Below are 24,772 nucleotides of genomic sequence, written 5' to 3'. Positions count from 1 at the left end.
CGAAATTTGTAAGTGCACATAAACTACAGATTATAAAACAACATTTAAAAATGAGTGATTCAAGTGAATTTGAAGATATTAATAATACACCTCCAGATATTTTGGAACAAGTTAATATAACCGTACAATCTTTATTGCCCCAAAAATCCAAAGAAAGGTACGAAAAACAGTATTTAAATTATGAGCAGTGGGCCAAAGTAAAGCATATTCGTACTTACTCAGAAAATGTTATTTTGGGATATTTTTCGATATTATCCCCTACATTAAAAGCTTCTACATTGTGGTCCAAATATTCGATGCTACGTACCATGCTCCAAATTAAAGAAAATGTGGATATTAAATACCCAAAAGTAATCGCTTTCTTGAAAAGACAGAACCAGGGATATAAAGCTAATAAGGCAAAAACCTTCTCCAGAGAGGAAGTAAATAAATTTTTACTAGACGCTCCCGATGATAATTATTTATTAATGAAGGTAAGATATTTTCAAGAATTAAATGTGTGTGTGTTTTAGTGGGACTGGTTTTAGCAACCAACTGGCCAGTCAAGAATTAAGGGGAAACAGTAGCGATCAACAGGTAGAGAAAACGCCTTCCAAGATTGCGGCTGTAATTTTGAATATTTTTTCGATATTTGGCATACGTATTCGTAATATAATAAAGAATGGCGGTACAGAGCCCAATTTGAAAAATATATTAATATGTGGACATTAGTCTGTAATTAAATACAAGATTAAAAAAACGAGCCTGTACAGCCATTAAGGAGGGGGTATGGTTTGAAATCAACATATCAAGCACATTTTTGTGAATTTTTTTCGAAACTATGGTAGAATTATTTTATTTTTAAATTAAATAAACACATTAAGTATAATTCAAAGAATATTTAAGAAAAAATTCAATACAAAATATTGAAAAATAAGCCATTGGCGACAAATTTTGGCAGGCAGCTCAAAAAAAATGGATTTTGCGGTGGACATCAGAACTCATCACTGGATTATACGAAACAAAAAATTCAAAAAGATTTTATTAGGTTATGAGTTTCACGAGGTAACAACGTCGAGTTTTTTTATTTTTAATGATTTTTGAATTTTTGGTATCACTCAATAGTCAAAAATACGAAATTTTTGATAAAAATTTTGTGAAAACCAACAGATTTAATATTGTTGAACAAAAAATAAGCACAAAACGAAAAATATCTCGACGTTGTTACCTCACGAAATGTCTAAAGAAAATCTGTGCAAAATATCAGGTAGATCGGCCGAGTAGTTTTTCAGTTACAATGTCCACTGCATTTGAAAAGGCAGTTTTGAGAAAAATGCGTTTAAAGTTTTGACAACTGTATCTTCATGTTCTTATTTGTCTGCCAAATCGTAAAGTGATGAACATTGGAATATGTTTTTTAAATTGGGGAGTAATCTACAAAAGAGAAGGCGAACAGTTGTTTAACGTTTCTCACTACGCTCCGGCGTGCTGGCGCGAAGCCGCGGCAAAGCGAGTCGAAGGTAGGGATATTCAACACCCTGTATCTCTGGTAATTTTACTCCGATTATTTTGAAATTTTCAGAGAGTATTCTTGAAAGTATGCACTTTTATTTGAAATATTAAAAAAATTTAAATATTTCAAACCATACCCCCCCCCCCCCTTAAGAAGAACAAAAAATACACTTTCTTCAAATAAACTTTTTTATCCGATGCCTAGATTTTGTGTCATTTTGGAACTACTAAATTTTTTTATTTCATTAGTAGTTCCAAAATGACACAAAATCTAGGCATCGGATAAAAAAGTTTATTTGAATAAAGTGTATTTTGTTGTTCTTCTTAATGGCGGTACAGGCTCGTTTTTTTAATATTGTATTTAATTACAGAGTAATTTCCACATATTAATATATTTTTCAAATTGGACTCTGTACCGCCATTCTTTATTATATTACGAATACGTGTGCCAAATATCTCGAAAAAATATTCAAAATTACAGCCGCAATCTTAGAACGCGTTTTGGCTACCTGTTGATCGCTACTGTATCACCTTAAAAATAATATACCTGCTAAAAACTAACGGCAAATATTGTATTAGAAATAGGTTATTCATAAATCCGCAAAGTTGACATGTCAGTTGTGGTAGCTCAGTGAGTTGGTGCGCCAAACACTGTTAAAAATGTCGTTGTAGATGTGAGTTCAAATCCCAGCGTCGCCAAAGCTTTTTTTATTTTTGTTTGTAGATTCTCCTCATTTTCGGAATTTCCGGAGCATGTAGACGTGATGAGCTTGTTAAAATGGTCACTAAAGATGTCGAAGACAAAGGTTCCATTTTAATAGTAAATATTCCAAACACTAAAACAAATATGCAGAGAACGTTTGTAATTAATGCTTCATCTGGAAATGGCCCTAATTATATTGAGATTTATGGAAAATATATATCATTACGTCGTAAAATAGACCGGTCACGTTTGTTTGTCTGTTATAGAGCAGGGAAATGTTCCAAACAACTGGTTGGAAAAAATTCTATCTCTAAAATTCCTACGAAAATTGCAGTATTTTTAAAACTTCCTTATGCCACAAATTATACCGGACATAGTTTTAGAAGAACCTCTGCAAGTTTACTTGCAAATTCTGGAGGAGATATTCTCGCTTTAAAGCAACACGGAGGTTGGAAGTCGACGAATATCGCTGAAGGGTATATTGAACAGTCTCTTGCAAAAAAGCAAAAAATTTCGGAGCAAATTGTGGGAGTCACCGAAGTTGAAGAAGCAGATTGTAATCAGCCAAGTACGAGTACTTTCGGGGGGTGACAGGTGCATAATAATAAAAGTGTTAGTGAAAATATCACGAAAACTACGTTGGCTCCAGCTCTCACTACTAGTGGTATTCAAATAGCAACTGCTCAAAATTGTACATTTAATATTAATATAAATAATTGCCCAACCACAAATTAACATATTTAGGATTCAGTTATGAAAATATAGTTACACTGTACCTAGTTGTTAGTTTTAGTTATGTAATAAAGTTTGTTAGTTAGTTATATAAATAAATTATTTAAAAATTAAAAAATGACTTGTTATTTGAGGAAGGTGGAAAAATCATATGTATAACATGGGAGTATAGTGCCTTTTCCCCCCTCGAATGATTACTGCCCTCCGCTAACGCGTCGGGCAGTAAACTTCATTCTCGGGAGGAAAAGTAGCACTTTCCTCCCTTGTTATACAAATAGCTATATCGATGTTACTTGAACCAGCGCGGGATCTCGTATTTTTTTGTAGGAGTGCTGGGACTCCTTGTGGCTTTACTCTTTTGTTAGAAGTGTTGGGTATGTGGTTCGATTTTATTAGGCTGGGTTCGGCTGGTTTATTGATTTAGGTTGTTCGTCTATTAGGTTCGAACACGGGAGTTGCTGGATCACTACTGATTGGCTGAATGGAATTGCTTGATTGTTCTATTTCTAGTATTTCCCTGTCTAATGGGACACGCATGCACCGCTTGGCCACATTTCTCGATGGCAAGCTCTTCTAAGGTCTTCTTGGCGGATTGTAACCTTTATTGATGAGTTTAGACTTGGATGTCTAGACTCTAGACTCATGCTCTTCGCAGCTTACATTAGAAAAGTTGAATTGTAGATATGCCTTAAGTTGGGCAGGCTTTGTCCCTGGTTGCAGCCTTGTAACATGGAGTGATATATATTTTGGTTATTTTTGAATTATAAAATAAAATCGTCAAAAATGTAAAAAATTGTCAAAATTTGTAAAAATATATAAAAAATATTATAGTAGGTAATATTATTCTCTTCTTGCCGGCCAGGACTAAATGTTCCAGAATTTAGATCCAAAATTCCAGATCTAAAATTTAAAAAAACTGTTGAAACATAAAAATATATTAGCTGACATGTTTAGTTGGTGTTTCATTGGAAGTTTTAAAAATTATATAAAATACATTTCTCTTTATTTTTGTTTATCTAAAATTTGTTGTAGAAGTGAAGTTAATAATAAACGAGATAATTCAATACTTATGCTTCCCCTCCATTTCCAATATTTTCCCCCTTAACACGGAAAATATTGACAAAAAATTGCAAAGGAAATGATAGGAAATTGCATTTCCAACAATTTTAGTTCCTACCACTTTTTTCGACAAGTTGTAAATGGCGGAGATATTAACCCACTAACGCCGAGAAAAAAAAATGTTATCGATAAAATTTATTAAAATCTTTTTAATGTAACAGTATTCTGTACAAAACTCGAGAAGAAAATTATTTGTAACTGACATAGTAATCAAGTACATTCAAATGGGAAATAAGCCACAATTTTACCTAAAAATGATTTTATTAACGTTTCGACGCCCAAGTCGGGTGTCGTTGTCAAAATACAAAATAATACTGTATTATTATTATTATTAATCAGTATTATTTTGTATTTTGACAACGACACCCGACTTGGGCGTCGAAACGTTAATAAAATCATTTTTAGGTAAAATTGTGGCTTATTTCCCATTTGAATGTACTTGATTATAAAAATGCCACAAGAAAATAGCTTCAGAACAACATGACATAGTAATTGAGAAAAAAACATGTTCTCATATGGGACCACTAGGCTGGAATCCGATAGATGTTCGTTAACAGTCACTTGGTATGATAATTACGAAAACAGTCAATACAAAGGCCCACTTCACATTTGCAGCACATTGTTTGCCTTCGACTTGAACACCCAATCCCTGCGCATCTTCTTCTTTTGTTTTCTGGTATAGAAACCACAAAATGATTCAATCCGCCGTACCTTATATCTCCAATTCGAGCACTTCCTGCAGCTGCCGACACTCTTCTCGGTGCTTTAGGTGGGTTTTTATATCGTATCAGATATATTTGGACAATAGCCCGTGTAAATTCTAGTTGGCTAATGTAACGACTAGATATTCTATACAACTTCCATGCATTTTGAATGTTTACGTCCACTAGGTATGTAAAAATAGGCCATTACCATTTTTTTGGAACGGATTCCAATTCGATACCAATATACATTCTATCCATAAAATCAGTGCCACTTAAATTGTTAATATATTGTGAAACAATATTTGGCCTCGGAACAACAATGTTTTTCTGTCCTGTCTTGAAAATCTTTCAATCGGTCTAGTTGGTGACACGCCAAAACAAGTGCTTGCTAATGTAACAACGCTGTTGTCCATCCATCTGACGTGTATTATTCTACAAATTCTTTTTAATGCAGAACAGATAGCGCCCCGAGCCACTTTATTAATTTTTTTTGTCTTCGAGATTACACCCTCTTGGTAATTGATTGTCTCTGATGGTTCTAGTTGCACTATATCCATTATTCTTCAATGTGTACAACAGGTTTGATCCAGTAAATAAATTATCGAAATAAAACATGTATTGGTACTTCCGTTTTCCCCAAATTCTTCAATCATTTGCATAAGAGATGCGGCGGATTTACCAAAGAGTGCTTCATTCGCCCCGTTTACACGGGGATTGCGTCTTTGATAAATTTCAAAGTTTATCAAGTAGCCACATGGGGAGTTGAATGCACACTTTGTACCCGAACTTAATCGGCTTTCCGCCTATGAACTGCTTACAACCGTATCTTCCGTAATAACGGATTATTGATTTATAGTAGCACAGCCTCCTACATTTACAAGCCATGAAGTACAAAAGGCAACGTCGCAACACGTGATTTAGGTAGTCCCACGAAGGAGAATTGGTGGTCCGTTTCATAACGGAATAAAATGCATCAATCTCTTTTTAAAATTGTACAAATTAATAAGAGAAATTTTAATTGAATTGAAATTTAAAAAGGAATATATGAAATAAATAAGTTAAACTTGTTAGTAATAATATTTATTATTCATACAAATGTTAGAAATGTATAGGAATAATCAATATTTTAAATTTTTAAAATCTAGTGTTTTAATAATTAATAATGTGTAGTACCTGGCAGACTAAGAGAAAATACGGGTACGTACTCAGTATACAAGCCATAAAACCGCATACAGGGAGTCGTAAATCAAGCATTATGAATTACGATATTCTTTGAAGTATAAAAAAACACTTTTCCTTAGATACTTCCTATACTCAGTGCACAACTTATATGTGTTATTAATTTTATTATTATTACAGTAACAAACGGAGGGCTTACATTCTAACTTAAATTAACACTGTAATCACTATTTTCACTGAAAATTGTACAATTATATGGACAAAGCTAACAAAAAAGTGAAATAATATAAAAATATAAACCAACAGAACAAAACAATCTTAAATTACCAAAATTAAAAAGAGTAGCCCTGATCAGATCTTTCAGGAAAAATGTTTAGATTTGATGCTCGTGAATCCAACAAACAGTTTCTAGAGGAAAGCCTCAAAATTCCTCGATTTTTTAAGTAGGTCTTGCAATGAGTTGTTTTTTGATATCAAATAGATAACGAATTGCTCTTTTTTGTAATTTAAAAGTAGTATAAAATTGGGCAGCTGTACTAGAACAGAACCCCAAAAATGATGCCCACATCGAAGATACTACTTAAACAATGATAGATAAATATGCCATTTTTGCAGATGATAAATTTATTTGCTTTGAAACAGATCTTATTGCAAAGCAAGTTTCTTACTTAAAGAAGGCTAGTTACTGAGGTTAGTTTCTTTCTAGAAAATCAGTATGCAAGGACCATTTACGATTACTGTCGATAAGAATACCTACATAGTAAATTTTACAAAGTTAACGATACTGATTTGAAACATTATATTGAGAAATAACAATCATTCTGAGCGCCACTTAAGTTGGACTTGACTAAAAATGACTATTATTTTGTTAATGTTGATTATTTCATTCATAGGAGATTCTGACCAATAAAAAGCTACGGAAATCTGAATTAAATCGATAATTTTTGATAATTGCCCGTCGTTAAGTATATTACGTCAGATGCCCTTCGTTGTTACGAAAAAATACATTCAGTGACATTAATGACAATTAATGTTTTAAAAATTATAAAAGTGATGACTTTCAATCGTCAAATATTTATAAAAACTTTGTGTTTAATTGTACTAATTTGTACTTACATAAATACATTACAATAAAATTTTGGTTTTGAACAGTTTTATTCATGAAATAATCGCAACAAATGGCACTCGAGCTCTAAAATTAATATAGAAGTTTTGCCCTCGTGACACTTTGACATAATTTCACTCGCCTTTGGCTCGTGAAATTAAAACTGTCAAAGTGTCACTCGGGAAAAATTCAATAATTTTAGAACTCTTGTGCAATTACTACTGATTATTTTCTTTTTTGGATTCAGTTTCAACAGTTCCTTTTATTTTTTTATTTTTGCGTTTATCTGCTTTTCTTGCATGTTCACTGTTATTTTCATTTTTAGTAAAATTATTTAAAATTATATTGCTTAAGATTTTTAATGCAACAAGATAAATATATTTTGCGCTTTTTTCACAAATACATTTTTTTTGTAAAGTTTACTGAATACTGATCACTTTCAAGACTTGCCATAGCTAGCAATGCCAGCAATGTTTTATGATCTATGTTTAATAAAGTTTATATTGATTTCTTTATTATTAATTATGTATTCAAAAACTGCACATATGTGAAAGTATAAAAATTTGATTTCATTCGTAGCTACACATAAGCCCCCCCTTTGTAAATAATCAAAGTAATTGTCTCCAACAGTAGTACCTACACTCTGTACAACGAAGTTCTTACATACTGCACATATATGCTTATTTTTATAAATGTTATGCGCTACATAACCACAAACATATGTTTGGGTTGATTCATCCAATTTATAATTTTTTAAATAATTTGAACCAAAAATATGAAGAAATTGTGATATGTCAACATTGGTATCATTTAATATGTCCTCATTAGATGGATTTTTGTTACAAGATTTTAAGTCTGCCATATTCTTATTTAAAATGTTGTGAATTCTAATTTTTTTTAGATTCTAGAATTTGGGTATAGGATACGTTATAATTACACCCCAATAAATATCTATATTGACCAAACCTTTTTTCAATGACGTCTGTTTGAAATTTCCCTAATAATATATAATCAATTTGAAACTGTGAGAATGAGTATTCAATTATTTGTAATAACACAGAAGTAGTTCGGGTTAAAGCTTTATATGTGTCATTAGTTAAACCAATTCCATTAGGCAACATTTTCCACTTCTCAAGCCAAATAATAAAGTTTTTCAAATAATTAACCTTCTCATCATCAGAAAAATTAAATACAGGAGTACAGTAATCATTAAGTTTGTGCTGACTTTTGAATTTACTTTTAACATTTACTATAATACTATAATACAAAGAATCATGCCGATTGCCTAATGAAGCTTCCAATATATACTGCCGAATTATCAGCTTTATTACTTGCGCTAAAATATATAGCGTCTGTTGGTATGGACAATTATATCATTTTCACCGATTGTAGAAGTATTGTGGACAAACTCACTTCTATCCAATCGACAAAAAGTCTAAACCACATTGAGATAGAAATTAAGAGTCTATATTATGATATTACTTCCTCGGGCAGTTCAATTATTATTTGTTGGGTTAAAGGACATTCTGGAATATTTGGAAATGAAGAAGTCGACAAATTAGCTAAATCTGCAGCTTTAACCAAACGAAACATAAACAACATACTTCTACCAGTAACCGATATAGATAATATCAGTAAAAACCATTGCAAACAAAATTGGCAACGTGTATATAACCAAAGTACAACGGGAATAAATTTTAGAAATTGCCAACCACTAATTCCCAATGAGAGATGGTTTAAACAAGAATCAAATAGACTATTTATAAAAACAATAAACAGAATGAGGTCAAATCACGCACTAACCCCAGCATACAAACACAGCATAGGTATCAGTATAACCCATATTGCGCCTGTGGTGGAATGGGAGATCTACAGCACCTAATATTGGAGTGTGGACAGTACAGACAAAATATTAAAGTGATGTATGAAAAGTTAATTGATCTAAATTGTCCTTTACTTGTCAATTTAAACGAAATTCTTTTTCCAAAAAATAAGCAGACGTTAAAATGTCTACGAATATGTAACGTCCTGTAAATTTAAATTTTAAATAGGCTTAGATAATAAAATTAAAAATTGTAAAAATATCACACAAAATTGAAAAATGTGTTCATTAATATATTATAACACCCTGTAAATTTAGATAATAAGTAGGCTTAGATATTAACTTAAAATTGTTATTGTAATACCATACAAAAAAAACAAATAGTCTGGCTAATTGGCTATGTCAAAGCCATTAATAAAAAAAACATTTACTATATTCCACCATGTTTTAATAATTTTAAGAAAATTACCTGTACCTTCATACAAAGAATTTATGGACGCAATGGTGGTGTCATGGAATATATTTTCAACAAAACTAACATTTTGCCGTTCAAAACTATTAGGGTAAAAAGTTTTATAGTTTAGCTTGTATGCTCTCTTTGTTACTTTGTTCAACTCTACTTTGTAAAAGTCTCTTAGATTTAGAAATGATGCTTTATGTACATTATTTTGTTTAAAGTCTGGATATACAAACGTTTTTGTAATGTCCTTAAGATTAAGCCAATTATTACGAATATTTTTAAATATATGAACGGTATCATAAAGGAAAAAATTTTTTCATTAGGATATGCTGGATTTGCTATAAATGAGTCACTTGATAATTTATTAAACATGTTTTGATTTACTCTGTTATCATCTGTTACAACAAATAAGATTTTAAAACCAGAATTTTGAACTAAGTTAATAATATCTAAGGTGTATGTTTTAACTCTGTACCTGGCATGCCAGTTACTGGAATTAATTGAACTATTTCTTCTAAAGTTTCCAAATACAGAGGAGATCATAAAAGCTACTACTGTTATTGCTAAATTATTTGGATTATTATCAGCATAACCTCTGATCGTTGCACCTTTATACTGTAAACCCTTTTTACATAAATCTCATCTATAAATAAACCAACAATTTTTTCTCTGTCTGAAAGAGTTGACATCCTATATGTTAGGTAATGCTGATTATTTACATTGTCACTTGGAGCAATATTTAATGAAGAAGATATTTGTTGTAAATGTCTTTTTGAAGGAAGTAAAAGGTATGCCCCAAACTGTTATAAGTAGATGGAGACTGATTATAAACAGATAGAGAAAATAGCAAAATATTAATACCGTATTGTATCCTATTTTGAAGCATCAAATGTAAATAATCTTTAATTAATTGTAATATGTCTTGATCTTTATTGACGTCTTCTGTAACTGACAAATCAGAGCAAATATTTTTATGGGCATTTTTTACAAAAAAAGTAAAATCTTCGCTATCAGAATAGGAATGAGGAATGTAATGAGTTAGGATCTTTTCCAGTTGAGACCATCTTTCTAATTTACCATCTGCCACAATCCACTTTAAATCGTTGTCACTTAATAAATTTTCACCTATATATACCGCAACTTTAAAATTTTTAGAAACTTTAACACTAGTTAATATTTTTAGACCAATGCCATACGAGTCACTACACTCTTGAATGTTTAAAAAATAAAAATATACACCGTCATTCGTCACTTTTTGATTCCACTCACTTAAATTAATCTTTATGCTGTAATTGTTAATAAAAATATCAAACGAGTCTATTAAATCTTGTTGCACAAAGTCTTTTTCTAGTTGTTCCAGTTTGTGGTTTTCTCTATCAAAGTGATGTTGTCGTCTTTCATCTGGATTACTTCTATCTCTAGGTTTAGGAATAGACATATATGAAGGAAGATTGTGAAAAATCCTAGGCATAGCATTTAATTTCAATTTGGGATATTTTAGTTTTTCGGAAACAACATGGCTCTCTTTGTCTTTCCATGTCTGGTGAAGTATAATATCTTCAGCATGAAAATGCTTAGCACACACAACAGAAGATTTTGTTGGGGTATACTTGTCTCGTTTGATAGCTTATATCCACTTATCACATAGTTGTTTGTCTTTTGGGAACGAAAATGTGCTTACAGGCCCTTCCAACTTCAGAATGCTGGTGTAATTATTTTGACATCGAGGTACACAACAATGTCTTGGGATCTATAAATGAAAAGAATAAAACATTTAAGCTTTTGTAGAATTTCGACTATGACGATATTAACCGCAGAATAAACCTACAGTTGTCGCAAAAACTGTGATTTCATTGCATCAAAGGTTAATATAAAAAATAATTAAACATTGCGTTAATAAATACCAAAGATTCTTTGTAAATACTAAGAATAAAATTCGACACACAACCCAACAATATTTATGTTATTTGTTTTTACTTACTTTGAGTTTATTTCAACCTGTAGTACAATATCAATAATATTGGTCCAATAAGATCACTTAAACAACTCCCTAGACACATAAAAACACTTATACAATAATATTATACATAAAATATTACGTACAAAAATATAATTTGCAAATAGCTGCCACACATATGGCACACATTTACATGCACTGCAATTATCTGGCCACATTCGAATAGGACTACCCTTTGACGTTGCCAAATTTCCACTTCATGGCTTGTAAATGTAGGAGGCTGTGATAGTAGCAGAGCCGTCTCAGGAACACAATGTTCTATAAATTTTGATTTCAAATAATCTGCTAAAAATTTAAGTTTATACATTTTGTCTTCTAAATCGATAGAATTGCTGTCTGCAAAATGTATAAAGCGACAAATTTGCAGAAAACGGTCGCGTTGCATTGCACCTACTACCATTTCGTTCCGCACATCTTTACCACTTTCCCAATGGCTTCTTTTTGAAGGCAGGGTGTTGTATCCGCTCAAAATTACAATACCTAAGAAGACTTTAAGTTGTTCTATTTTTACGTTTGGAGAGGCAGTTTTTGAACAGCGCGTAATTTGTCGTCCTTGTCACCAGTTCTTTCAGCAGTTCGTCAGTAAAAAATAATTCAAACAGCTCTGTAGGGCTTGAATCAGCATATTTTGAGTAATCAGACTCTGGAAAATTATACTCTGTATGAATCAAATCCCCTTCTTTACAAAAATCTGCACAAAATCTGCAAAAATCTGCGGCCGCTTAAACATAGTAAACATAGACCTCCATCAGATGAAATTAACGGAGATAGAATTGTTCTGCTGCTCGTACTGGGTGAATTATTGTGGTTTCTTCTACGATCGTATCTTCAGCAACGCCTCCGATTCTAGTGTTGTTGGAAAATACAATTTCGGCGCCAGAAGATAGATGGTTACGACTAAGGTTATCAATAAAACCCGCGTCATCTTCATCGGCCGAGTCTTTGTCTGTCAATACGTTACTATCTGGAGGTTCTGTGTAAATCGCAGAAACATCGTTATTACTTTCGTGTTCCCGTAAGCTATGTTGAGAGCTTCTTTCAAAGTAATTCCTCTAAAAATAAGGAAAGTATATAGTCAAAACCATTTATCCAGTTAACAGCCTAGCGGCTCCATATGAGATCACATATTTTTGGCGTAATTACGAAAAAACCAAAAGATGAAATACACTGATCAAAACGAAAAAAGAGCCACTTATAAAGATTTTCGCTATAAACATAGCGACATGAACATAGTAACATTTTTTTACCGAACTGTAAATTTTCTGAAGAAAAAAAAATAAAAAGTGATAGATGCGAAGAATTTGATTGAACAGAGTTGCTAAAAATGATTTTAAAACAAAACTAGTTGCGTGTATGGGCTCCTGTAACCAGCCAAATTTCGATCAGTTTTTTGGTCTAGTTCAGAGGTCCCCAAACAATTTTTTCTCGTAGACCACTTTAAAAAATTTACTGGTTTCGTTGGACCCCCTGCTGCTACATTTTTACTTTTTAAAACTCGTCCCAAAGGTGAAGATCTAACGATGGAAATTGAGAACTCTAAATTCGGAGTGGTAAAAATAAATAAAAATAGTAGGTATATTTTATTACGATCTATTTATTAAATTAATAATGATAAAAGACTTAATAGAATTAAAATGAAACACTAATAAAGTTACGTAACTTCAACAATCCAAATCAATCATTAAAAAAACACCCATAATTTTAACGGGAGGGATGTACTTGATGAATTGACAGCAAATTATCAATATTTGGCTTCAGTTTTGTAAGGATTAACCACAAATCTCCCCGTTCTGTGATGTTTAATCTGCTCCTTTTTTTTGTTAATATGCTTGTAACGACACAAAACTTTTTCGACAAGGTATAACGAGGAAAACGCTATCAAAAGTTTTCTCGCAAGTTTCCACAGCCCAGGATATTTTTCAGGTATTTCTGCCTGCAGCCAAAATGTTTGATAACCTGTTTTAAATTGCAATTTCAGCTCCTCATTGGTGCGGAGCTCGAGTAGTTCCTCTTGTAATACCACATCCGGCACTTCCGTTTCATCACATGGATTTATGATCTATGATGTTATTTCCATCATCAAAATATCTTTAAATCTGTTTTTGAAGTCATCGTGCAGGGCATTTAAATGTTAAACGTATGTCTGAATATCTTCATCAAGACATGCTGTATGTGATAAGTTTGGAAACTGTGAGAATTCGCGCCGACTAATATTTTGCTTCATAAATTTCAATTTTCAAAAAAAAGCCGAAATTACACTCTTGGCTTTTATTAAATTTAGGCTATTCCCTTGTAACTGCAAGTTAATGTCATTAAATTTTTTGAACAAATCTGTCAAATACGCGATGTCTGCTTTGCATTTGATCAGGTTTTCTTGTAAATATGGATCTTTACTTTCCAGAAACTCTAAAACTGATTCAAAATTAAGTTAAACCTTGTTAAACATGCACCTTTCGACAACCAACGTACTTCAGTATGTAAAAGCAATCGTCGGAAGTTTTCATAATTTTCGTCGCACAATTGGCAAATAAACGAGTATTCAACGCACTGCTTTTTATTTTATTAACAGCTTTACTCAAAAGTTGAAGTCATTGATGCAATCTATCACTCAAATTTTTCGGTACCAGGTGTTGTCGGTGTATGACACAATATATTGCGGTTACTCCTACCGACCATGGCAGGAGCTCCATCTGTTGCCACCGAAATGATGTTTGTAAATGTAATCGATTTTTCCTGAAAAAAATCACCCAGGAGCTTAAATATTGATTCGCCTTTAGTGTCAGTCTCGTAAAGTTTTCGCGAATAGCTCTTCATGGATTTCCATGAATGGAAATTTCATTTTCATGGAAATACCAAATCACTATAAAATTTTTGTTAACCCCCACCTACAACTTGTGAACCCCCATTTTTATTTCACGTCAACGTAGATCCCCGTTGAGTCCCTCGTGGACCGCTGGGGGTCCACCTGGACCACTTGGGGAATCAGTGGTCTAGTTGTTCCCATTTTTCCACGAGAACTTCCTTGACATGTTGTAGGTCTCTTAGTGGCTGATGATCATTCAAGCGCTTCCTGAGTGTATCCCAAATATGGTCAATGGGATTTAAATCTGGACAACCCGCTGGCCACTCCATAACCTGAATATTGGGGGCAGTCAAATAATTTTGCACTATTCTGGCTACGTGCGGTCTCGCATTATCTTGTTGCACGATAAATTCTTTACCCATATTTTCAACAAATGAGACAGCATGTGGTTCAAGAACTTCATTTATATACCGACCTGCCATCATCGCCCCTCGCCGAATAATTACTGTCAGAACAGCTATTTAAAGTTATCCCACCCCAAACCATAATGGGGCTTCCGCCAAAAGTTCCTCGAATTGTGGAAACCAAAAAGCGCTCGCCTAGTCTTCTCCAGACTCTAACACGTCCATCAACATGATTTAAAAGAAATCTGGACTCGTCAGTAAACATCACGTTACTCCATTTTGCCCTGATCCAATTCATATGTTCTTCTGCAAACAAGCGTCTGGCTCTATGATGTACAAGGATCAAAGGAGGTACTCTAGCTGGCCTTCTTACATTCAACCCATGTTTGTGAAACCGATTACCTATAGTTTGAGTATTTACTCTTGTACTCGTAGCTTCTACCAACTCATTTTGTAGCATTCGAGCAGTACTACTACGGTCTCTAAACTAATAATTCCATAGATTGCATGTCTTGCCAGGCTCTATTTATTTGGGGCAGCTCGGAAACAAGCTTTAATTCAATAATTATACTACCTTCACCCCTTTTTACTATTTTCCCGCTTAACTCGAAAAATATCAACCGCGCGAAAAAATCAACAACAATTTTGCTTTAAAATCTATCAGGTCTTACGCTCGGGCTTTTTCCGCATACGTATTACCTTAAACATTGATTTTAGCAAAAAAAAAAAGAAATCAAAATTGTGTAAAATTGAATTCTCTCTATTTTTTTATACGTATCTTTTTGTCGTAAAACTAATAATAAACGAGATAATTTAATAAGTATGCTCTAACTGTCACTATATTCCCCCATAAATATAGACCGCATGAAAAAATTGTAATATAAAATTATAGAGAATCACATTTTCAACAACTTTAATTCTTATACTTTTTGTCTAAAAATTGAAAATGGCGGAGATATTGAGCAAAAACCGTTCTCGTTTAAAATCAAGATGGCGGCTAACGCAACGGCAGAATTCAGTCGAGATTTTAAATTTACACTACTATTTACACCCCTAAAGATTAAAAAAATAAAATTTGGGTCAGCTCGGCATGCAAGGTTAGGTCTGTTATTCGTCTAACCCGACTGGACTACAAGTCATAAGCAATTTCACTTTCTCCACACAGAACAAAAATGTTAATGCCCCGTGGAGACGGCTTATGTTCTACATATTGAAAGCAAGACTGTTTCAAAATTTTATTTTGAAACATTGTTATTTAATGATGCCTATTCCTTCTCTGTAAAACCACCTATTTAAAATACCAAATTAAGTACCAATTTGATATGCTCCATTTGTAATTTCTAAAACTCACAAGATATTTTTGGAATCCAGTGTTCCTCTGTCGACTTTCGGTACCTCAACTGAAGCGTTTTACATGTCTGCTCATATGGGGGCAGGGAAAGAACTAACTACATAGATACTGGGAGGGTCGAAATGGGGCTAGTAGAAGGAACAGACACATAAAGCCTCTTTGCGAGACGGCAGCTCATTGGTTATGCGGTGGCTAGGTCGCTGATTCGTTAGGGGGGTGAGGGGTGTTAAGAAGACTAAACTACCATAATCAAATACAAAAGGGTACTTACTCAGACTGGAGGATCTTTCTACTATTTAAAAAAGGACGCCGTTCGAAATAAATCCTCTGGTTCACATATGGGTACTTATTAGACATATGATTATATGGCTTCTATGCCATTTCTATTTCTTCTACACTAAAATTTACAGTTGCATTAGACATCTGGTTAATAATTTTCCAAAAAAGGTTACATAAAGAAAAGGTACATTTTCAAAAACGTTTATTTAAAACTTCAAACTTTGTTTTTACTATAAAAAATACTTTCAATATGAAGTTATTACAAACATGACTACTAATTTACAAAACCCTGACTTTATTATTACAAAGGTTTTAACCTGGTTTAGACTTAAAATACTCTCAAATATGAATTATTATTTCACATGATTTTACATTACAAAAGAACTTGTTGGACAGTGTATGTCAACATAAAATTTTGACGCAGCTGTCAAATGTCAAAGGCACTGTCATTTACCATTATGAAAGCAAAAGCAAACTATTATTATATTTTTAAACTCTTTACCAACAAACTTTATATCCACTTGGAATTTAGCAAAATTTAAAAAATGCATCATACCTTTCTTTTAATGTCACACGGGTTACACAAAACAAACAACGGGGTCCTTGACAGGAGGCGGGGCGGGCATGGCTTCAATCTTCAACTCAAGACAATGGAGACTTTATTTCTTTGAACTCTGACATAAAATTGAAACGGGAACTTAAAATATCTCTACAGGACATCAATCGGGAACTTATATAGGAAACAGGAATTCATTACCACACAATGCCGGCTATCAACTACGCAATTCATTTGTACTGCGTCGCACAACCTATACGGAGTACCGGATCTTCACCGTAAAAATCCAAACCATGGGGTGAAATCCTCCACGAGTACTCTCAACGGGCTACAACCCTTCACACAACTTCACATAGCGACAATGCAACACTTAATACCGGCAACGGACAACGGGCAAGTCCCTGTCGAGTGAGTACCGGCAAGCGGGATCAGATCCTACCGCTTCAAATCTTCAAACCGGACTAAATTGCGCTTCTCTCTGAAGACACAGATCCTTAGAGGTGCTTACTTGACGAAAACTTAGTTACTTTCAGATGGACTAAACCATTTTTTCATGGGGAGTTGGGGTACTTTTCTACGTTACGCAATATTTTGCAATGCTCTGAAACTTTCAAACAGGGACGGCTTTAAAATATTTATATGATATACAACTCACAAAATAAATTGGAAAATAGACATTCTTTTTGAGAATTAGGATATAAAATTAATGAATGCTATTAACAAAACAGTATAGCGGGAAATCCAACTGCTATACAACAATATTTTGTCTTTGTTGAAAAGGCTGCAACGTCTTATTTGAACTTTCAACAGTGCAATTTGTTCTCTGCGCCTTTATTCTTTTATTGTTAAGATATGTAAATGTAAATTTTATTGTACACTGTGTAAATTGTCAAACGTAAATTTTGCTTCCTATCTAGAAAATGATCACAAAAATATTCAATTTTGCATTTCGAACAGAATGTTGGAGAAATACTAGTACTTGGTATGTTGTCAACCATTTTGTGTTTATTATCATCTTACATCATAGAAAATTGTTCTCCAACGATTTGAATCTCGTCTGTGTTTAATACTTGTTCTTCAAGTCTTGCGTCTGAACGATTGGAATCTCGTCCACGTTTAAAATCTGACAATCATTTGTGGTACATGTTGAAGAATAAGCTGATTGTTGAAAATCTTCAATTGTGATATGGCATGGCTCATTTAAGTTTTGAGATGAATTCAAAACAACATTATCTAGCCCTTCTTCATTATCTTTATATTTCTTATAACTTCGTCGGGCAATTCTGAAGGAAACAATCAAACTTTAAAATCTACTCCGAATAATACTTTGTATGGGGTTCTATGGTAAGAAGAATTCATCTGACATTGCAGAAAGAACAGCCGACTGACCAATTGGTTGTATTATTGTCACTTAACCAGCTACGGAACATATTGTCTACATCTTGATTGCGTCTTTCAACAGTTTCTTGGCTCTGGGAGGTGATGTGGACGACCATTAAATATTTTGCAAGGCCATTTTGACACTAGTTCTGTAATAATGCTCTACTAGAAAAGCTTATTTTTTCCTGTTATCAGCAGTACCAAAAAGTACCATATTATTTATAAAAACTCTATTACATTACAATTTTATTAATCCATTATTATTTTTTACTATTCTTGGTACGCAAGTGATAGATATTATAAAACTAAAACCAGTAGTACGCACTGAAAAAATGTCAAAAATATTGTGGATAGAATAAAATGTAAAGTTTTATGTTTTTTAAAACATGTAAAATTTTCCACATTTTCAATCTGCATGTTGTTTATAGTAAATAATATGTTGTTTTTTGCATTCAATTAATGTTCATGGATTTGGTTTTATTAACGTTGATTTTTCAAACCTATTTTATTGCATTTAGTGAAAAATGTTTTCAATTGGTCAGTCACATCTTGGAACCTTTGTCCTAAGAGGTAGATATTCTTGGTACGCAAGTGATAGATATTATAAAACTAAAACCAGTAGTAGACACTGAAAAAATGTCAAAAATATTGTGGATAGAATAAAATTTCAAGTCTTATGTTTTTTAAAACATGTAAAATTTTCTACATTTTTAATCTGCATGTTGTTTATAGTAAATAATATGTTGTTTTTGCATTCAATTAATTTTCATGGATTTGGTTTTATTAACGTTGATTTTTCAAACCTATTTTATTGGATTCAGTGGAAAATGTTTCCAATTGGTGAGCCACATCTTGGAACCTTTGTCCTAAGAGGTAGATATCATCGGCTTATTCTAGACCTCTGAGGCGTGTGGTTAACGTCCATTGTGTACCTCTTGGAGTACACAATGTATTGTGTACTGTCGGAGTCTAGTTTGGAGAGAACATTCTACAGCCATGTTTAAAAGAAACGGAGAAAGTCCGCAACTGAGTCTGGTGGTGGGGCTGCCGACTGTAGCTTCCAGCGAAGCCTTAGGGGATAGAGATCCTGGAGGCAGCAACGAAATTTTTTTCGTGCAAGATATTAAGGTTATACCGCCCATACTCGGTCGGCAGAGCCTCGTTAGTGATAACAGAGTTCACCAACGTAAAGGTGAGGTTGACTGTTGAGTAGGAGAGGTTATTTGAGACGCATCACTACCCCATTTGAACTCCGCCCATATTAATATTTAAAAGATATAAAAATATAACACCCCCGTGGGCCTCCGCTTGAGTCTCCTATTTCTGTAGGCAAACATGTTTTGAGTGTCGTCAAATTGCAAAAGGGACGTTATTAAAAAATTTCAATAAATATTGAATTTTATTAACTTAAAATTATAATTTAGTTTTTTAAATGTTACAAGCCAGTTTTCTATTGAAAATCAAACCGCATTTATTTTTTTGAGATGAATTCTTCAATAAATAATTAATTCATTAAAATTTGGAATTTCTTGAATCATTTTTTCTTCAATTGACAACATTGCTAGTGCAGTTGGTCGATCCTGGCCCATATTACTTCTAAGGAAAGTTTTGATGCGTTTCAATGTAGAGAAACATCTGCTTCTGCGGTTAGAGTTGCACAAGTTTGACTTGAATGTTTGAAATTGACTTGAGTTTGACTTAATTTCAAGTCAAACTCAAGGCAATCCTTCTGAAAAATAATTCAAGTCGAATCAAACCAGACAATGGTCACAGGTTTGAAAATTCAAACTGTTTGTCAATTTAGTAGATATACCCAAAATAGTTGATGTTAAATAAATAAAGTAGATATGACAAATACATTTATGTATCAAATAATTCCTTATTTAACATTTTTCAATTAATTTCAACTTATCATATAAAAATTCTTCGTGAAAAGTTAAGTGAAATCAAATGGTAACCTCTTCCTACGATCCTTGTGTGATGTATGTTAAGGATTTTTGTTGCTAAACCACGACTTTAAGCACATTAGTCTTCTAACAGAATGGTCATTTAATCGGTTTCGTTATTTTGTGACTGTCAAAGAATCTCTCGGAAAATAACGTTTTGAGCAGGCTGATGTTGCTGGGGTTGCAAGAAAATCTTCCGCCATTTTTGATAATATTGGAAATGCATTTCTTCCCATTTCCGCCATGTTAGTATGTTCTCGGTACTGTCAGCTCGTGCCTCAGATGTGTATTTGTCGATTTCCTATATACATGAATTTTCATTTCTACGTATTTTTGAAGAGGATTGGAAACTTGTAAACAAGTTTAGACAAGAGAAATAATTATTTTTGCATCAAGATCGTCTCTATTTTCTTTATTATCTAATCCATGCGCCCATTGTTCTGGTTTGTCGAGTAGCATATTCTCTCTTTCATTATGATTTAAGTCTGTATTAGATATTCGAAAATTTAAAAGAGTATCTGTATTGTCACAAAGAATAATAATCGAATGTTTAAATTTCTAACATGTCATGACAGCATTTCCAATATAGAGTTCCAACTGGCTTTTATCTCCAATTTAGGGATGGCCATGTGTAAATTTAATGAGTCGCAAAATTTTGTGAAGTTTAGTCGTAACATTTTGGAGTTTTTAATTTTTTTACAAATTACCGTAAACTTTGTGATTGATGCAATGTTTTCAGATATTGTACTTTCGTTATCACTAGTATCAGAGTCTTCGGTTTTGCTTTCTTCAGATGTTAACTCAAACACCTCCAATAAATCTCGAGTAGCTAAGTCAACAATATTTGCAAAACATACGTAGTGCTTATTCACACAATCAAAATTTTCTATTAGGTCTCCCAATTCTTTTAAAAAAGTAAGTACAATATTAATGTTGGTAGTAGTAATGTCCTAAATACAGTTTGTAATATTAAATTCAGAATTATTTTAAAAAACAAAGTTGCCATTGAAACGCCTGTATGTTGTCCTTTTGAGGATACAAAATCTAAAAAAATTGTAATGTCCTATTGGCCAGTTGTTGTCAATAAACTAAATAGCAATTCCATATTAGCCCTTAATGGCATGAGAAGACCATCCATCTAGTGTAAACGAAATTTATGAGTCACAAGAAAATAAAGCTTGTTTTAAAAACTTTTATTAGAATTTTTTTTAGACAAAAACAAGACAAACAAGAAACCTTTACAGAATTTTTCAAAAAATCCAATTTGGAAAAAAATCGTGACTTTAATTGATTTCTCGAAGGTACAATTTATTATTAAATTTGGATTAATGTACTTTTATAATTGGTGGGATATATCATCTTCAAAGAAGTTAAGGCAAATATTTTTTTACAGTGTAGTTACTCCACTAAGAGATCCCTAAAGTTACTGTTATCTGTCTCCAAGTCTCAAGTTTTATTTTTAGTTTGACCAGTAGAATTAAAAAATATTTTTGTTTTTTGTAAATATATACTTTTTATTAGATATCAGATCTGGGAACAATTTACCAATTAAAAAATATCTACTTTATGTCAAAAGTAAAAGTAATAATTTTCCTATTATAGTTGTGATAGGTAATGTTTTACATTGACCATTCCTGCATTCTCGCCTCGAAAATGATAGTTTTTACGATATTGGACACCGTTCGGTATAACTTCATGTTTCTTTTTACATCCTTCTCATCCACCATCAACTCAATTGTCCTAACCACATAGTTGTTGTAGCAGACAGCATGTTTCTGATCTCCCATACTCTCTTGGATGCCGGGCAAAACAGGAAGACATCTTATCTTAGGGATACAGATTATAAATGGATTACAGCATGTTTGTGATGTCCCATACGCTCTTGGATGCCGGGCAAAACAGGAAGACATCTTATCTTAGGGTCCAAATTGTTCAATAAAACTCTTTTTTGTGATACCAGTGTCATATACTCTTCTATATTAGTGGTCAATAATGATCTCATCCTTTCTTTAAGATTGGGATTTAATCTGGGATCTGGAACGCATAGATCTGGGAAGAGGACGCTTGAGAACAACTTTTTCTTCAATACATTAGGAATATCTGCCACACGGGATCTTATAGCTATGTTTCTCCTTTCTAAAATAGGTTGTCCGAACCTAAGAGCCGATGTTTCCCAATTCAAGCTATAAAAATTGTCCACGTCCTCATATTGTATCTTGTATAGCATGTGTATTCCTTTCACAGTTTTGTTATCAGGAATCTGACTCTCGGTTACCCACCACTCTATAGCTTCCTTCTTACATAAGACCCTTCCATATTTGTTTTGAGATAAAAATGTATTACTCTTCACTATTATAGTATTAACCCTCGTAAGGCGGTGCTTAGATTCTTACGTAAACAACCATGCATTTGCATCCCATCCGTATATCCATTTTTTTATATGTGAACGTCGGGGAAATTGATTTGAAAGATAATTAGGACTTGTTTATTATACTATGAAACATAATTCTACAAAGTACTCATCTATTCTTTAAAAAAATTATTATCGTGGCAAAACAAACACATGCATTTTTTCACAGAGTGAGCAACAAAAATTTTTACACTTAATACAGTTATGCCGATACTTTCGGTCTTTTTTTCTGACATAATAAGTAACACCGACCTCATCGACCTTGTCCCGTAGCTCTGTTACCTCCAGGTGGACATCAGAAACGTCCTATTCAGGATATGAAATTTTCATCATTTGCACCCTACAGTCATTTTTCCAAAAAAGCACGTTTAGAACGCATTTAGAATTGAATTTAATGCGAATAAAAAATGGACAAAAATAAAAAAAACAAATATTAAAAAAGATAGGTGAGAAAAACGAGGTATGGGGTGCAGCTACACCCTGCACCGCCTTAAAAGAGTTAAGAAGCCAAGCCTAAATCTAAACAAAACTGAAAATACAATCAGTCCCATCAAAAATAGCTTAATAAGGGAAGCCACTCGAAGAGGAATTGTTTACGTACGGATAAATATCTACTTCTACTCTGTCAACGATATTGCGTGCGAATTGCTTAATTGCAAATTACTTTTTTAATGTTTATTTGAGTGTTGATTTAGTTTACAACAAAATATCCGTTGGATAGTCAAAATAAAAGCTGGTGGGCGGTATGCTGTCAATTAAAATTGGAAATAATATGTTGCGTAATATGATATTCAAACTTCAAACTGTTTGTAGAAGTTTGATTTCAAGTCAAACCTAAAAATACCGAAATCAAGTCAAGTTAAACTTTTTTACCCAAAAGGTTTAGTTGTCAAGTCAAGTTTGTTGAATAAAATCAAACTAGTTTGACTTGATGCATCTCTATATGCGGTTGTCATTGGAATCGTAACAAGTACTTAAAGGATTAAAATTATTTCTGAAAAATCTTCCTGAAAATTATTTCCATTCAAAAATTTAAGCAAGTGGACTGCTCCTGAAAGTTCTTTAAAATCGGAGCTTCTATAAATAATTTCCAATTCAGTCCTCAATTTGTTTTTGTTTAAAAATGGATAATTGGCAATTGCTGTTTCCAATACCAACATAGGAAAGTTTGAGCTGTATGTTTTAAAATTCTCCACTGAAAATAATTTTGCTATTTCTAAATGTCCTGTAAATAAAAATCTTCTTTTAATTTGAGATTGTATAGTATCACAAACTTCCTTAGCTTTGAATAATAATTTTGACATAAGAATTTCCGTCATCTTTCTTTCGTCTCTTCCTGGATTAACTATCCTCAATGTCTTCTAACCCGGTCTCTGTTAGGTGTGAATATTATCTCTTTATTTTTGAATATTTTTTTCAAATTCCTTTAGGCATTGTTTTACGGTTAGCGGTTTTTTGTATTTGTGAATATAAGATGTCAACGTGGGGCATCAGACGATGAAAGACTTTCAACCAAAATATAAATTTAACATCATTCAGTAACATCAAAAGAGCACCTGCTTTTGTTATGGTATCAGATTTCCTAGATGTGGATTGTGTTCTTTCGATACACACTATTAGGGTGTCTCTATTTTTATATACCATGTTCTAAGTTTAAAATTATTCTACCGCATACTTTTAAGTGATACGGACGTGTCTAGTAATCGTATTTGGTTTAATAGCTTATTAATTAGTTCTAGTTTTTCTTTGTGTTTTGGTGATCGTGTAAAAATATATACAGAAATTGTGTGTTTTTAAATAAATAGATCCCGTAATGGGGGATAAAAATCTAAAGACGTCTTCTTTGACGAAGGAAATTGATATGGACGTGTCTAGTGGAAATAGTGTATTGGAAACTAGTGGTGAAACAACTCAGGAAAAAGATGATTTGCAGTCCAAGGAAATAGAGATAAATCATTTTAATTTGCAGTCAGATAAGTACAATTTGAATAATATCTGGGTACATATTGAAAGAATTGGTGACTTAGGTAATTTATCAAGATTTCACCCCATGGTTTTAGGGGACCTACTATTCAAAAAGTTAAAATTTACTCATATACAGCAAATACGCAGTATTGGGAAGAACAGGATAAAAGTCTTATTAAATTCTCGCTTATATGCTAACAACAAATAACAAGTCTCTAAAAGAACATAATTTACGAGCTTATATACCAAATCACTTGTTAGAAGTGAAAGGGTTAGTAAAAGACGTGGATACGACGTTAATTATTTTTGATGTTAATTATCTTTTAGATTAGAGAATATTAAATGT

The 24,772-nt window shown here is 32.8% G+C and overlaps 1 protein-coding gene across 1 annotated transcript; it reads left to right on the top strand.

Moving 5' to 3' along the window:
• The first annotated feature begins 240 nt into the window (after positions 1–240).
• LOC126891373 (uncharacterized) lies at positions 241–2,785 on the top strand. Its single transcript, XM_050660550.1, has 2 exons — positions 241–473; positions 2,216–2,785. Exons 1-2 carry the CDS (start codon positions 297–299, stop codon positions 2,783–2,785), a joined length of 747 nt encoding a protein of 248 aa, XP_050516507.1. The 5' UTR covers positions 241–296.
• The last annotated feature ends 21,987 nt before the right edge of the window (positions 2,786–24,772 follow it).

The sequence above is a fragment of the Diabrotica virgifera genome, chromosome 9, assembly GCF_917563875.1.
Source record: "Diabrotica virgifera virgifera chromosome 9, PGI_DIABVI_V3a".
Taxonomy (NCBI): domain Eukaryota; kingdom Metazoa; phylum Arthropoda; class Insecta; order Coleoptera; family Chrysomelidae; genus Diabrotica; species Diabrotica virgifera.
The sequence above is the reverse complement of the archived record's forward strand: the minus strand, read 5'-3'. Positions and strand labels throughout refer to the sequence as shown.

What these genes read in the sequence shown, in the direction of transcription:
- LOC126891373 (XM_050660550.1), top strand. Translation starts at nt 297, where the DNA reads ATGCTACGTACCATGCTCCAAATTAAAGAAAATGTGGATATTAAATAC. An exon ending in ATAATTATTTATTAATGAAG is followed by an intron (nt 474 to 2,215) that starts GTAAGATATTTT and finishes TTTTGTTTGTAG; the next exon opens with ATTCTCCTCATTTTCGGAAT.